General features: G+C 50.5%; 1 protein-coding gene across 1 annotated transcript; it reads right to left on the reverse strand.

The window, feature by feature from the left end:
• Positions 1 to 340: 340 nt before the first annotated feature.
• Positions 341 to 14652, reverse strand: LOC118175371 (ectonucleoside triphosphate diphosphohydrolase 2-like). The gene is made up of 9 exons (XM_035341602.1): positions 13801 to 14652; positions 11591 to 11708; positions 9808 to 9958; positions 8909 to 9068; positions 7402 to 7629; positions 4977 to 5249; positions 3992 to 4087; positions 2949 to 3080; positions 341 to 2080 (listed from the first exon to the last, which is right to left on the reverse strand). The coding sequence occupies exons 1-9, from the start codon at positions 13912 to 13914 to the stop codon at positions 1850 to 1852; spliced, it is 1503 nt and encodes a 500-aa protein (XP_035197493.1). The 5' UTR covers positions 13915 to 14652; the 3' UTR covers positions 341 to 1849.
• Between the last annotated feature and the right edge of the window lie 995 nt (positions 14653 to 15647).

A 15647-nucleotide genomic window follows, 5' to 3' on the forward strand; every position in this document is an offset into this window, starting at 1 on the left:
ATCACTGTCTACCTTATAACCTCATTTTTTTTTCTATGCAAGCTTTTCTGAATCCCTGCTGCCTTACTCAGGCGGTTTGAGCAAAGAACACATCAAAGATGTTGACACATCTCTCATCAAGCAAATACCAGAAGCCAGGTTATCTAAAGTCATTTTCTGCCTGCCTGCCACTGGGAAGAAAGTGCCTTCAGGGGTTCTCATTGTGTACCCCGAAAGTACACAGCACAACAGCTCTTGAGTAAACAGTGGCAAAATCAGCATCCCCCATCCTCCTCACTGAAACACTTTGTATTCACAATAAAAACCCTGCTTTGATCTCTTGCCAAGAATAACACAGACAGTGTATTAAAACATCTTTAATAACATGATATAATTAAAAATATCTAACGTGCTCTCAAAGAAATGAATATGAAGCTTGTTTCGATCTGTTTCCACACCCCTCCAAACTTGACTGACAGGTTACAACCCTTCATTAGTTGACCTGAAAATTTATGAATACAACAATATTAAGAATCAGGGGGGTGATATATGTGAGTTAGGAGCACAAAGGATTAATAACCAGGTTCGAAAGGATTTGGGTGCTGGGGTAGCTTTAAATATCCTGCAATGTACATCACTGCATCTGTGAGCATTTAAATTTGTTTAAAGTGGTCTGAAATGAGTTGGAGGCACTTGTGCCTTGGGCTTTTAACAGCTCGTGTGTTTAAGTCTCCAAAGCAATATGAGAGGTGAACTCTAAATGCTGTAGTCAAAGGACATTTGTCTAAATCCATCCCCTTTTTCACGATAACATGGGGAATTTGTGTTAGAAGAGCAGAGCAGACCAGAGGAGCTGGAATGACTGCCAAGTCCCAGAGGAATCCTAAGTATAGGATTATAAAGTAATTTTGGTCACAGTGTAACATGAAAATCATTGGACTGATAGTTGGGAAAGCTTCTGTTCGTGGGTCTGCTCTCGTCTGAAGGACAGTATTATACATCACATTCTAGAGGCAGTGAGACAAGCAGTTCAGTGCAAATGAATGAACTGGGGAACCTCAGGCCAGCATGCACCCGATTTTAACACGTGAGAGTAGATGTGTTAATTTAAATCCTGATTAAAGTGTTTAAATTGACAATTTTAACCCTGAGTTGCCATGACTCAGCTGAAAGACAGGAACTCAGCTGCATGTCTCTGCCCTTTGTTTCTCCTTTGATGTTGTGTATGTTTTGTGTGGATCAAGTCCAAAACCCATTGCTTTTGAAGGATTCTCAGTCAGCTGGAGCATTCGCTGGAAGGGATGCATGGGTACTGTCACTGAGATGGACGGACAGGTCAGAAATAGCAGGAAGAAAATATAAGCCTTCTTCTCTGGAACATGCAAGCAAGTTGGCCGCTGTATTCTGATCATATTTTAAGTCTGTTCAGTCTTTGTTAGTGGAGACATTGCAGATATCTTCTCTCTTGTGGCCAGAGAAGAAGACACACACCTATTCCAGTTATCACCTCTTCTAATTAGGTAGGATTATTCAATATTAACTTCGCAAGAGTGCTCAGGGCCTGCCTCCTCACGGGCATGTTTTCATTAGGTTGACACTAGTAATCTCACTTGCAGCCCTAGCAAGATCTGCACAAGCTGGTCTCATCTGGAGAACATATAACTTGCCATCCTCTGGGAATCTCGGACTTCCCGCAGAGCAGGATCTATTTTCCCAGTGTACAGTAGTGCAAATGGTAGCAGGCTGAAGTAAGGCACTGAGGCTCTTGAGTCCTGAAGGAAAATCGCTGGCATCCTCCAGTGAATTACACCTATGTGATTTCTGTATGTACCCTGTTAACTGCCCTCTGGCAAGAGTCCTGGAATAAGAGTCAGTTGTCGTCAAAAACACTGCTGTTCCTGTTACTGAAGCTGTTTTCCTTGACCATCACTCGGTATGAGATGCGCATGAAAGAGCCGGTGAGCAGCACAACGAAGAGGATAAGGAGCAAAGACCAGACACCTGGTTCGATCCCCTTGAGGAAGCTTGGGCTGTCCTGGGGGACGGTGTTGGTGAGACTCAGCAGGTACCCGAGAGTCCAGCCAGATGATGTATCGCCAATCTATTGAAGTAAAAAGGAGGAGAGATCAAAAGAGAAGAAGACAGTGTGGAGCCCAGATGTGTTTCTGTAAACAGGCCCAAGGCCTTACATACTTTATTTGAGACCGACCCAAGGATTAGGCTGGAAGTGAGCAGCTTTTCCTCAGTTAGGGCACACTGACAGGCCTTAACTGCCCTGCCCAGCCTCACCTGGGGCTTCCTCCCACCCATTGCCCTTGGAGCTCTATTCAAACTCTGGCCTGGGCAGCCAGCTCTCCCCTGAGCGATGCTGTAGGTGCATCTGTGTGCTGTTCTTTCTCCTGCTTGCTGACTGGATTTCCCAGATAGGTCTCTGCTGTAAGCACTTTGCTTGTGGTCCTGTTGCCTGGGTGAATTTTAGGCTGGTGGTGTCAGTAGCTTGTCTTTGGCTTTCCAGTCTGAGCTTGCTGAATGGATCCTGGACCTTGCCTTTGGCTGACACCGTCCATGGGGCTGACTGAGCTGCTATCGCTGATGCTGCCCTGCTCAGGTACCAGTGGACGTGCCTTTGTCAGTGAGCTGAGGTCTTTTGGCCCCGAAAATATTATCAGCAGTTTGTCCTAAGCATTAAGTGGTGATGAAACATCTTCCTTCTCCTGCTTATTAGATGTGGATTCTTAAAGATGATACTGATTCAAATAAGGTATTGGCCCTTCTGTTTTTCAGTGGGGGCAAGTGGAATCTTTAGCTCTCTGACATTCTTTCTTGCTTCTAAAAACTGTGAATTTATTTTGCAAAACTGTCTTGCTGGAGGAACCTTGTTGGTTAGGGCTTGTAGGACTGGGAACAGACTGGCTTTACTGAAAGCATCCCTCCCTTGTAACTGGACATACCACGCTTAGGTAACTGACCTCTCGGAACGCGGTCTGAACAGACTTATCGAAGTCCAACGTGTATCCCTTTGTACTGAGATGAAAAATGAAGGCGGATACAACACAGTAATCAGCAACTGCATCCAGGCTTGCCTGGGACTCCTGGACTAGCTGGTGTCATTTCCAGAAGAAGAATGGAGGAAAAAAAGTAAATATTCAGTAGCTGAATTTCAGGCTTGCTAACCCCCCCCCCCCCCCCCCCCCTCCTTCTCTGGGACTGACTGCAGGACTGGAGGAGGGGGTTGTGTCCTGTGCAGACTGAAGCCATGCTTCCTGCACCCGCTGGGCTGTGGTCTGGGGATCAGTGCTACCTACGGGTGCTTCTGTTCCCATCTCGTTAAAAGATCTGGCAGTTCAAAGAGCATCAGAACTGTCAGTCAGGTCTCAGGTCAACTGCTTGGTGTGATTTTCTGCTCTCTAATTAGACCGAGCTAATGCTGCAGCCTTTCAGCAGAAGCACTAACAAGGCCTTTCCCTTTTATCCAGAAGAGAGAACTTCAGGGAACTGCTAATGGGACTTGCAAACCCTGTAGGAACCGGCCAGTTTAGATGTTGCCGTGGAAGGGACGCTTGGTTGGTGTATGCTCAAATGAGGGTGGTGTCATAAGACACCAGCTGAGGAAGAGAACTTCCAAATACTTGGGCTGTGTGAGCCCAGGTGAAATGGGATATTCCCCAGAGTCTAAGCAGATGTGTCCCTTGCACTGAATGAGTGGAGGATAACAGGAAGACCAAGGTGATGTGCAGGAGTGAGTAGATGGGCTTCCTGTTTACTCCTTAATGGGCAGTAGAAGGCATTTGTGACTTCTCATGGAATTAAGTACAGATGTTGCCAAGAGCAGCAGCTGAGATTTGAGAGGAAGGAAAATAAGTGGACCCTGTTTCCTCAAAGTGTAAAAAAATAAAGATTTTCCCTTATGAAGCCAATGACTTACGGTTCTATTAGTCTGACCCATGTGGGCTTTTATAACAGCATCCCTTGCTTCCCACTATCCCTGTGTGCTAAATTATTCCACAGTTACCTCTTTGACAGACATCCCACAAAGCTTGTTGACTGCCTGACCCAAATCAGGAGAGGGTACAGATTTTCTCAGGAAGTCCATGGCCTCAGAAATCACCTACAATGGCAACAAAAATAATCATCAGGTTGGACTGTGCATCCTTGCCTGCAGTGTCTGTAGGAAGTGGCAGTAGGCATGGGGCACATTGCCCAGGTGCCCCCCCTATGCACTTGTGTTTGGTGGTTACAGTGCCTCTGACGGGTGTGAGGAAAACAAGAAAGATTTCTTGATGTCTGGAGAAGGAAACAGAGCTAGGTTTAGTTTTCATACAGCAGCCTCCCTAGCCCTCTGGATAAGTAGGCTTGTCCTTGTGCTCCTTGGCACTCTGTCTATTGGAGATGCAGCAGCAGGGAAGTGGGGAGACTTCTCTAATTCCTCCTTCTGGGTGCCTTCTCTGAAATGCACTCAGTGTGTCCTAGGATCTTGCACTGGTTCTGGCTTAACATCCCAGTGACTCTGGACACTAGATCCAAGATCTCAGGTATAAGCACACTTGTGATGGAACGTGGCTGGATGTTTGCTCAAAGTGAGAGAGGAACTTCAGTTTCACCAAGGACTTGATGTGGGAGGACCCCAGCATGCAGCCCTAACTCTGCAGGATCATGCGAGCTCCCTTATGGCTCTGTGGAGCCCCCCGCGTTTGTCTCACAAGCAGACATTGCCGAGACATGGGATGGAAAAGCCTTATCAGAGTTGGTGGTGGGAAGCCTGTGGTGTGTGTCTGAACACCGTTGCCCCAGCAGGGGGGAGAGGGCAGGAGGGCATGCATGGCACTAATCTGAGCAATGGCCCTCTTGGCTAGCACTGTGGCTGTTCCCACTGTACTTATTAATGACCACTGTGGCTGTTCCCACTTACTAATGTTCCTACTTATTAATGACCAAACTGGTCCCATTTCACGGGTTCCCAATTCTAATTGCCCACCCCGGTGTCAATGAGAACCCACCAGAAACCTGGTCCGCAAGGGCTTGACAGCACTGCTGAGGGAACGCGTGAGGAAGCTGCAGGAGGAGGAGGAGTTGAGCAGGCTGTGCACAAGGGTCACGCAGGCAGACGGGTTGCTGGAGCCGGTGATGCTGAAGACCTCGTCAGGACCAGGGACGTCCGATGTGTCGTCACTGGCAGCACAAGGCCCTGCATGTACTGAATGCCACCGCACTTCCTGGGAGTAGGTGAGGGGCCAGCAAGGATTAGACACAGTTTTAGCTCTTCTCTGATCCTAGTGAGAGAATAAAACAAGGGCAGGGGCAGCAAGAGATGAGGTTGGCATCCCACAGAATCACAGAATTTTCTAGGTTGGAAGAGACCTCAAGATCATCAAGTCCAACCTCTGACCTAACACTAACAGTCCCCACTAAACCATATCCCTAAGCTCTACATCTAAACGTCTTTTAAAGACCTCCAGGGATGGTGACTCCACCACTTCCCTGGGCAGCCCGTTCCAGTGTCTAACAACCCTTTCGGTAAAGAAGCTCTTCCTAAGATCCAACCTAAAACTCCCCTGGCGCAACTTAAGCCCATTCCCCCTCGTCCTGTCACCAGGCACGTGGGAGAACAGACCAACCCCCACCTCGCTACAGCTTCCCTTGAGGTAAAGGGAGTAAAATCCCAAGGCGTTATAGAGGAAGACAGCTGTAGTGGGTTTACGTGGCAAGGTTTTGGTAGCAGGGGGCCATAGGGGTGGCTTCTGTGAGAAGGATCTCGAAGCTGCCCTATGTTTGGTGAGGGCCCCACTGCTGACCAGAACTGAGCCAATAAGTGATGTTGTTTGCACCTCTGTGAGAGCAGATTTAAGACGGGAAAAAAAACACACTGCTCCACACAGCAGCTGGGAGAGTGAGAGGAGTGAGGAACAGCCTTGCAGGCACCAAGGTCAGTGAAGGAGGGGGAGAGGTGCTCCAGGCAGGTGAAGAAGCGCTATAGACTGACCATAACCTCCATTCCCCCATTCCCCTGCACCACTCGGGGGGACGAGGTGGAAGAGGGTGGTTGGGGGGGAAGGTGCTTTTGGTTTCTTTCCTTTGTTTCTTGCTTCTCTAGCTCGTTAGTAATAGGCAATAAATCTTACTATCTCCCTATGCTGAGTCTGTTTTGCCCATCGCAATAATTACTGCGCGATCTCCTCGTCCTTATCTCAACCCTTGAGCCCCTTTCATCGTATTTTCTCCCCGCTCCTCTTTGAGGAGGGGGAGTGAGAGAGCACTTGTGGTGGAGCAGGCAGGCTGGAAAAGGTTTGCCAAACCTTATCTCAGTTATTCTACTGCAAGACCCAGATGCAGCAGGGTCCCAGCTGCTGCTGAGTTCAGGGCAAGCTGCAATGACTGGTCTGTGGGAGGCCGAGGAGCTGCAGCCATGGCCCTACCTGCTCTCAGGCCAGAAATACCATTTCAATGAATAAGGTATTCTTTCCAGTTAAAAGAAAGGCTGTTCTGGTCTGCCTTCCAAACACGTTCAATTCCTCTTTTGTCCATGCTCACGAGTCTGGTTGCTGAAACCCTGGGTAATCCTGCTTGCATTAGGCAGTCAGCCAGGCCTGGGCAATTCACTGCTTCATGATGCTTCGGCCCTCATGCTCCCCATTACCGAGGGTGACCTGGACTGCATGTGAATTCCCAGTGCCAGTTAGCTGCTTGCCTGTTAGAGCCATGCGGGGCTGCAGAAACCCCTCGAGGATCAGTGTTTCTCATCTCTAGGAGTTCCCCGGTATAACTGTGGTAAATGGGGCTCTGTGTGGGGCATCCAGGTCTCATACCAGGGTCTGCTCCCCAGAGGGAGGTGTGGCAGGGCACTGAGTAGCTTGTTAATGAAAAATTTCAGTTTTGCTGGGGATGAGAATGATTCCTGAATTTGCATCAGATTGTGCCACCAGTCCCTGTGAGTGGGGAAAAAAAGTTTGGAAGAACCAAAACACCTTTATATTTTCAAAATGGAATGTTGCTCTTTTAAAAAGTGCTTCAGAGTTGGTCAGCAGGACAGCAATACCCCAAACAGAAGGTCTTTGGTTCCCCGGTGATCTCCTTCTAGAATGGAGGAGCACTTCAGAGGAGCAAAGGGAAGTCTTTGCCTCTCTCCACCCTGAATGTGACCTTAGCACCTCTGGAGAGCAGCTTTGTGCTCGTCTATTAAGTAGGGAGCCAAGGAGTCTGCAAGTAGGAAATCCTGAACTGTGTGTCTGCTTGGAGGACATCGGTTCAGGAACGGAGACAAATGCACTGGGCTTTTTTTTTTTTTTTTAGATTGTGAACACACTCTGCAAAAGACTGACTGACGTTTCACCCATTAGCAGCTACACCCTATGAAACTGTCACCCAGTGCAATGGGTTGATATTAGATCCAGGAGCCTCACAACAGCCCTTCTGGCAGGTACTCACTTGTATGAGCATAGAGAGCAGCCTCCTGCGGAGCTGGTCCGTGCCGTGGCAGGGGCAGTGATGGGTGTACACGTTGTGTGTCTGCCCGTACAGCTGCAGCTTCACTCCTTCCTTCGGTGCCTGGTTCCCTTCTTCTATCCTGGAGGTGAGCTGTGTTGAGGTTCCTCCCATGGACAGGACTCCTGCCATCCCCTTTTCGGAAGGGACCAAGTGTCCTCGCCAGTCATACTGACCCCAAAAGAACCAGAGAGGTTGGTTATTAGGACTTCTGCATCTGGGTCATGGTCAGATACAAGCGCTAGTGCACAGAGAAAGCAGCTTTCTGGTGCAGTACAGCTGCCCCCCCTCCACCCCCAGGACGTAAGGATGCCGAACTGCAGGCTTTGGAGGGAACAGAGGTGCCATTGTAGAACCACAGCCGTCTGCACAGAGCTTTCCACAGTCAATGAGAGCAAACAGGGCTCACAGCCTTGGATGGCTGCTCAAGGCAGTGGTCTCAGAAGGTAGCAGCAGGGGAGAGGATGGTGATGAGGACTGAGAGGGAGGTTTCCAGGTGGACAGTTCCAGGCTTCAAGTGCTGCCTTGATGCTGAGTGCTCCTCCTGTCAGAAGAACCCTGTGGTTTCATCTCCTGCAGTCTTGCAGAACTGATTTTGGCAATGCTGAAGTGAGCAGTACAGGCAGGAAGGCCCACACTGCAGGCAGTGCTCTGTCCCTGGCCTGGGGAGGCTGTGTTGCTGCCAGCAGGGCTAGCAATTCCCTAGCTAGTGCACGCTTGCTGCTGGTTTTCAGCACTCTGTTTCACTTCCCTGTTGGGGAGTTACTCAGCTGCTGTCTGGCCTGCCTGTTTTGCACTTTGAGTCTTGGGACCCGCTGTATTGAGAAGCCATGGAGGGAGCAAGGAAAATTAAATGCACTTTTTTTGTTCAGTGTGTGCCTTCTGAACACAGACCAGGTGCCTATGTTGGGGACACCCAGCTATACTCGTGCTGGCATCTCAATGAGAGAGACATTTATGGGCTTTTTCCTTGCTTCTCTGTCCACAGGCTGTCCCCTGAGACAGATGGATCCTGGTGACAATTGCACAGCACCCTGCAGACATAGCAGCAATGCCTGTTCAACAGTGGCTCTGAGCTAGGACTGAAGGCCCCTGAGCAGGGCAGTGGAGTTCTTGTTTACACCCAGGACCAGGCTGTAAGGTTGTCTTTGGGAATGTCTTGGATGTGTTGTCCAAAAGCCTCTTATCAGGGCAAGAACGTGAGCACTTCCAGGCAAGGCTGTGTTAGAGGTTTGGTCTCTCAGCCTGGTTTTAACCCTCTCACATCACGTCCCCCCAGCCAGCTGGTGTTAGATATAACCTGCCTTCTCTAAAAGTCAGTGCAAGCTGTGCTCAAGCGTTGTTTAAAGTGCAGGGATTTTTAATGGTCCCTCCACATGTCTCTGTTGCTGTTTGTTAATGGGAATTGCTCGGCTCAGTTCCGTACTTCCCAGGAAGGATCATCCTTTACCTTGAAGAAGTTCTCCAGGACATAGTTAACAGCAATCCAATTGAATGCTTCCTTTTCTAGACTGGACAGGATTTGTGCCCCCTGAAAGTCAAAGGGCGTTGACTTCAGGGCCATGGTCAGGGCTGCAAGGAGATCATCAGAGAGGGTGGGATGGCTGAGGCTAGACAGAAAAGAAAAAGAAGGCACAATTGTTACAGGGCTTTGCCAGGGGCAGCCCACAGAGCGCACAGCTGCAGGACACCTGCTGCACCCCCTACTTTGGGTAGCAGCACTGTGAGGCACAACGATAATCCTCCTCCTGCTACTTCCCTCTGCCCTCGCACAGCACTGGTGCCAACAGCCTGCACAACGAAAACGCAGAGGGAAGGTTTGAGCAGCTGTGCCACCAGTCAAGAATTTGGGAGCTTAGTACCCTCTGCTTCTGAGAGATCCTGTGGCCTTGCCACTAAACTCCAGACTTTACTTTTCCCCGATGTCTAGAAGGAGACAGAGGTCCTAGTAAGGTGACTGAGAACAGGTCCAGTGTGTATGGTAGGGTGGACCTTCCCACCACTGCTCCCAACCTGCTGCCAAGAAGCACCGCTGCAGACTCACGTGGATTGCCATTTAAACTAAAAACACTTCAGCTTCCAGACTGACAGACGTTTCCCCCAGCCCTGATTGTGTGTAAGGTGACCAGTGGCAGTAGCAAGACTGTCGTCTTCATGGCTGCGTGGGGGGACGGGGTACGGACACGGCCATGCCATGCTCCCCTCGAGTACATGGGGAGCTGAAGAAGGTTTACCTGACCAGCAGATTAGGGATGAAACACTGCAGAGCAGACAGGGTGAGATTCATTTACAGACTGATCCGCATGACGTGTGCTGATCTCTGGGTGTGGGTTTGCAACATGCACTCACTTCAGCTGCCTCGTGCTGGTGGTTGCTCCCAGGTAGAGGGGAGTTTGGCTGTGCTGCTCTGCCGGGATCATTTTCTGGGCCCAGTTCAAACATGTATCCAAGCTCTTCCCTACTTTCTGAGGAGAATCTGAGTAGTTGGAGATTCCTGGACCTGAGGATCAGGAGAAAGAATGGATTTTTCTGTGGGAAGATGTGGGAGAAGTGAGAGCCATTACTAGAAAGCATGCTGTCCTTCAGGACATGCACAAAGCCAGGACCTGTCACAGGTGGAACAAAGGAGCCCTCCCACTTCTTCCATCGTGCTGTTCTGGGAGCAAAATGGTCAATATGTAAATACCAAATTACATGAATCTAGCCCCAGCTGTGCTGCTAAGATACCCTGTAAGTGACCCTGCACCAGCCACATGACTGCTGCAGCAGCTGAGGCTGTCTCAGCTCAGAGGGAAAAAATTAATTGCTATGAAAGATAAGCAAAGGGCACACTGCCACGCAGGCAGCATCAAAACTGATGTAACCTCCTTCCTCCAGCCACTTCCTTCTGTGTTGGCGGAGGTGGCTTCTGAACCAGATATCTACAAACAGGACACCTCTGCTCTAGAGGAAGCTGGTGCTGTGCAGACAGAAGCTGTGTGCAGGCCTTGACTCATCTTTCCAGCGAGATTCAGTGTGGTCTGAAATGTTGGTTTTGAACAACCACCCAGAAAAAGCCTTGCTTCCTCATCCTCCGGCCCTTTCGCCTTGCTGGCTGCGTGACTCCCTCCCCAGGGGCTTTGCTCTCCTGGGCCCTGTATGGAGCTGAGCTGCAGCCTGCCTGTGGCCACTCAGGCAGTGACCGTGCTGCCACAGAGACCAAGGGCTGCCTCTCACATGTGGAAGGAGACCTGCAGACAAGGAATTCTTGATGCTGCTGACACCCTGCTGCAGCAGCTTCAAGTAAGTGTTCAAGCACGGAGCTACAGTTGGTTTTTTAACCCAGCCTGTGAATGTGGCAGCAGTCAAGACAAACACAAGGTTTCAGGGAGCCCTTAGTGCATCGTCTGTATGTGGTTTGTTTTGCTAGCAGTCTGCAAGAGCATCCCTTCCCTGCTTGTTGCAAGGCTGCCCTGCTACTGAGAGTTCAGGGTTTCCCAGCACCCTGCTGTAATCATGCTTCAACATCAAAGCAAGATTTAGAGATAGGGAAGAAGAAACCCAAGCGCGTTAAGGCACAAAACTCTTTTAGCTGGCACCTGTGGGGTTTAAGCAACCCAAACTATTGAGGAATACCCCAGTATTCTCCAAAATGTGACACCTAAGGCCAAGCTGAACTCATACTTTTGGTATCAAAGGGGTTGGAGCTGTCATGCCTCTTGTGGGGCTACACCACTCACTGCCCAGAGTACAGCTGGGAGGAGGAAGAAGTTACCAGGAGTCTCCCTGCAGCCAGACTTGTCTCCACTGCTGTCACCATCTCCCCTCAGCAACCTTGGCCCATCTGCTGACCCACATGGATGTCAGAACCACCCCTCTGTGTGCTCCCCCAACCGCAGCAGGCCACCAAAGCTGTCACCTGCTGCTGCAGAGTGCTCTGATGCCCAGCTGTGTATGGATAAATCTGCCCACGCTGAAGCGGACCCGTGCTGAAAGTAAGCAGCCTGCGCTTCACTGTTGCCAACATTTCAGGTTTCAGCTAAATGATACAGGAGCTGAGGAGATTGCAGCAGTGGACCACGCACAGACCTCTCAGTTTTGTTCCATCCCATGCTAATCCCAGAGCCCAGCAATCGTGGATCGGGCATCTTACCTTGCACGACACAGGAACTGCATTCTGTGATCACCCCAGTCTTGTTTGCCTTGGTAGTGGTCCACTGGTAGATGAACAGGATGGTGCGGGATGGGCCAGCATCCAGAACAACGCCATACTGGAAAACCCCAAAATCATTCTAGATAAACACTGAATGCACACGTCTTTGTTATTGTAGGGTCGCTTATTGTTTTGTAGGTACTCTGGGTCACCCATGTGCCTACACTGCAGTATTTGATTTAGCTTTTTATATTCAAAGAAAGAGTGAAGGCAGAAGATGATGGGCATTTAGAGCGAAGCATCTGCATTTCCGAACATATACGTGAGGAGCAGCAGAAGTGGAGAAACACGCAGAACTACGTAATTTCTGTAGTGGCATGCTCTGTAGTTGTTCCTGAAACCAGGCAGAGGGCTTCCATGGCAAGCTGAGCCATCTGGAGCTCAGGAGAAACAGGTCGTAGTGCAGTGCGAGACAGAACTATACAGTTTCTCAGCTGAATCTGGGACTCAGATTGCTGCTGGGTTAATATGTTAGAGGAAGAAGGCTTTCATGCAGAACTCAGAGGGCTGTGGCCTTCTGCTGCTTCTAAGAATCCTGAGACTCACTTCCCTACTGGAGATAGTGCAGCATGGCTTGGCTTTGCCCTGATGTGTGCCAGATCTGTTGGAGCTGCAGCATATCTGGACTAACCATTGCATGCACTGTCCAATGCAGCCGTCCCATGGAGGCTGAGATGATGTCTTGGCAGAAACAGCAGCAACCAGTGTGAGATTTCTCAACACCTTGTGCACTGTCATATTCTCCTATTGCCTATCAGTGTGGCTGAGGGTTTTCTTAGTCTCCTTGCAGCCCAGGGTCTGGTCTGTTTGCCACTAATTGAACTTTACTGAGCTGCACCTTGTACATGAGGGTTGGGAAAGGAGAGACCACAGGGGTACCCTGCAGTGCAGCTCTCAAAATGCCCTTAAAATAGTGCTCGTGCTAGCCTACGGTATCGCTTCCCCATTCCAGTCTGGGACATCTACACAGGAAAGCAGTGTAAGAGATCTGGGAGCTATGTGGTAGTGCGTGGTCTAAGCTGCATCTTCCCCAGAAATATTCATAGCTGTGACTGAGTGGGAGGAGAAAGCTCTGGAGAGGCTGGTGCTTGCACCGTCGGAAGGGTTTTAGCAGAAGATGGAGCCTGGCTCAGCCCTGCGTGCTGCCTCCTGCGCCCTTCCTGGGAGCTCCCAGGCTTGGCGCCGGGGCTGGAGCTGGTGCGGCTGGAGCCTGAGCAGAATGCGGAAGGGGGACGCAGCTCCCTGCCCGAGCCTGCTGGCATCCTCCCACACGAGTGACAGCTCGTATTTCTGGCAGGGACATGTCAGCTGCCGCAGGAGAGGAGGAAACAAATGGTCTTGGTGGAGAAGTCAGGATTTTTCCTCCCTCAAAATGAGAGAGCGCTGCTGGGAGCGCAAGGCAGGGGAGAGAATTGCTGTGTTAGTGCCACAGCTCAACATCAGGGAAGGAAAGAGCTGCTGGCAAAGCACGGAGTAACAGTTGTGTTTGTTTTTTTTTTTTTTTAATCCAGTTTTGTTTGAGAAGCCTGGGGGTGGATAGTGTCTCTAAACTTGTAGGTTAGCCTAGTTCTGAATAAACCACAGTGTGTGACTAAGCACACCTCAGCAGCGAAGCATGGGCAGATCTGACTGCTGTGTAGAGGAGGTTGGATCTTCAGCTGAAATCAAGAGGGGAAGGGACAGAAGAGAAGTAGGAGAGAAAACCCTACTGACTTCCAAGAGGGACCCAGCTCTTTCCCTCCACTGAAACCACAGCTCCTTGCTGCTGTGGGGTGGCTCCTGCTGGGGGCTGCTGTCTGATGGACGATGCTCAGCCGGCACCTCCCCTCAGCCGCTGGGCACCTGGACCCAAGGGCTTGGTTTGGTTTTGGTTGGAAAAGCTACACTGTGCTGAAGGATGCTCTCCCATCCTCACAGCCTTCTGGTTCATGCTCTGTTGTTTCAGGCTAGGAAGTCAGTAGCTCAATGAATCCAAAAAGCAACAAAACGCCAGTTCGTAGTTTAAGTGCCTGGCTTGCACCAGGGAGAGGCACAAGGAAACAGGCAGATTCTCCTTAAGCAGCAGCCCCGTAGCCAGGGATAGTGTCCTTTGCTTATTGCCCCTCTTGACCCCCAGCTTCACCACCCCTGCTGGAGCCCTTCGCCCTTACCTTGGTCCTGAGCGGGGTGACGGGCACGTCTTTGGTGGAGACGCAGAGCAGCACGATGCCCGTCAGTCCCGCTACGATCACCAGCCAGGGGGGAAGGAGCTCACGCCAAGACATGAAGCACTTTTCGTCAGAGAGTAAAAGAGGAAGCAGAGGAGCAGCGAACACAAGCCCACATCTGACAGCGGCTGCTTTCTACGGGCTTTAAAAAGAGGAGAAAGGCGGGGCCAGGGCCAGGCTCTGGCTTCAGCCCAGCCCCAAGCCACAGGGACCATGAGGAGCGCGTGGGCCAGGCTGCGACGGGCCGGGCAGCGCGCCCTTCCGCTGGCCACGCACGCAGTAAGTGCAACCACAGCTTCGTGCGATTCCGGTGCTCGCTTGGCAGAGGCATCGCCAGAACCTCGAAACCACCCCGGGCGATGGTGTTGAGGGTAAACAGAAATGCGGGGTGAACTCTCCTGTTTAATAAGCAGAAAGCAGGCAAACTCATCGCTTTGGTATTCTGCGCCTGGCAGTGCTAGCAGGAGCTGCCAAAATTAGAAATGGGGAAACTCCTCGTGGCTGGGTTTCCTTTTCATCCGAGGGCCGTGCTTGGCTCTGGCGTGGACCTGAGGCGCTCCCTGCAAGGATGCCTTCATCTGTGATGGGGCAGAGCGCTGGCACACTGCCTCCAGACTGCTCGTGGTGCCTCGTCTGCGCTCAGGTGGCAGCTGAGACGGGAAAACATCTGCATTTTGGGGTTTGCACACACAGGAGGCTCCGGCTTGCTTGCTCCTCGCTGTGGGTGGGAGGCAGCCGGGGCTGCTCAGGCCGTTTGGCCCCCAGGCCAGTATCAGCATCTATGCCTGCATGCCCCTTCCCAATGTCTCCATCAGAAAGACAGCCCCCAGACTTTATAAAACATACCCACACTTCCTCCTTTCCTGTGTCACAAAGACACATCCCTGAAACCACAGTTTCTGAAGAAGAATCTCTTAGCCACAGGAGAGGTGTTTCTTTCAGCCTGTTCTGCTCTACTTCCCAGTGATTGGATCTAGTAATAAAACTGCGACTGCTTTAAAAGAAATGTTTTGGCTTGTACAAACTGTTTATTGGCAAGGCCACCTTGCTGCCATGGCCACCAGAGGACTTCACCAGCCAGGCCTCTACCTGCAGAATGACTAGAAGAACGACACCATCGGGGTGTATTTGGAGACAGTTGTTTTAAGTCTTTATTTTCCTGCAGAATTCAGTCTCCAGTTGAGATGTTGCTGGTGCAACTGGAATACATATGCAGCTGTTTTGTCTGCATACATGCTTCAATTTGCAACGGGGACATGGATTAAATCACCAGAGTGCTGATGTTCCCATGCTTTCATGTCTGCCCAGAAGGACAGGGAAACTTTCACACGGCTCGCTGGGGAAGATCTGTACCGCAGTTCAGCTTGCTGCAGCGTAGCAAGCAAAATAAGTGCCCCAGGCGTCCTCCTGTCTCAAATAACTGCTGTGCACACACGTGGGGTGTGTGCAGCAGCTGCTTGCACCAGGGTGGCCGTCTGAGGGCTTATGGACTTGGGCTGGTCACAGTAGTTCAGAGTAAATCTGTGGTAATGTTAAAAAAAAAAAAAAAAAAAAAAAAAAAGGCACCCTTGAGACACAGGACTCTTAGTCCTGCCCTTGCTACCAGTCCTTTGGGGGCTCTAAATCATGTAGGTTTTGCTTTGATTGTTCTGCTAACTGCTGGGCAATTGCCAAAGGGCTTTCTGCGATGACTTGGACTTGAACTCCTGCAAACTCTAGCTATGTAAATACACCGACACAGCCAAGAGAGAAAGTAATGCAACCTGCTTCTGTGCCCCATGGCTGGGTAA

Source organism: Oxyura jamaicensis, chromosome 17 (assembly GCF_011077185.1).
Source record: "Oxyura jamaicensis isolate SHBP4307 breed ruddy duck chromosome 17, BPBGC_Ojam_1.0, whole genome shotgun sequence".
In the NCBI taxonomy this organism is placed as follows: domain Eukaryota; kingdom Metazoa; phylum Chordata; class Aves; order Anseriformes; family Anatidae; genus Oxyura; species Oxyura jamaicensis.

Bases quoted from the DNA above. Each gene is read 5' to 3' on its own strand.
- LOC118175371 (XM_035341602.1), bottom strand. From the start codon at position 13,914: ATGTCTTGGCGTGAGCTCCTTCCCCCCTGGCTGGTGATCGTAGCGGGA. The intron at 9,069-9,807 runs GTGAGTGCATGT...TTTTCTGTCTAG, and splicing joins ACCAGCACGAGGCAGCTGAA to CCTCAGCCATCCCACCCTCT. The intron at 5,250-7,401 runs GTGAGTACCTGC...TTCTCTCACTAG, and splicing joins TGCTCTCTATGCTCATACAA to GATCAGAGAAGAGCTAAAAC.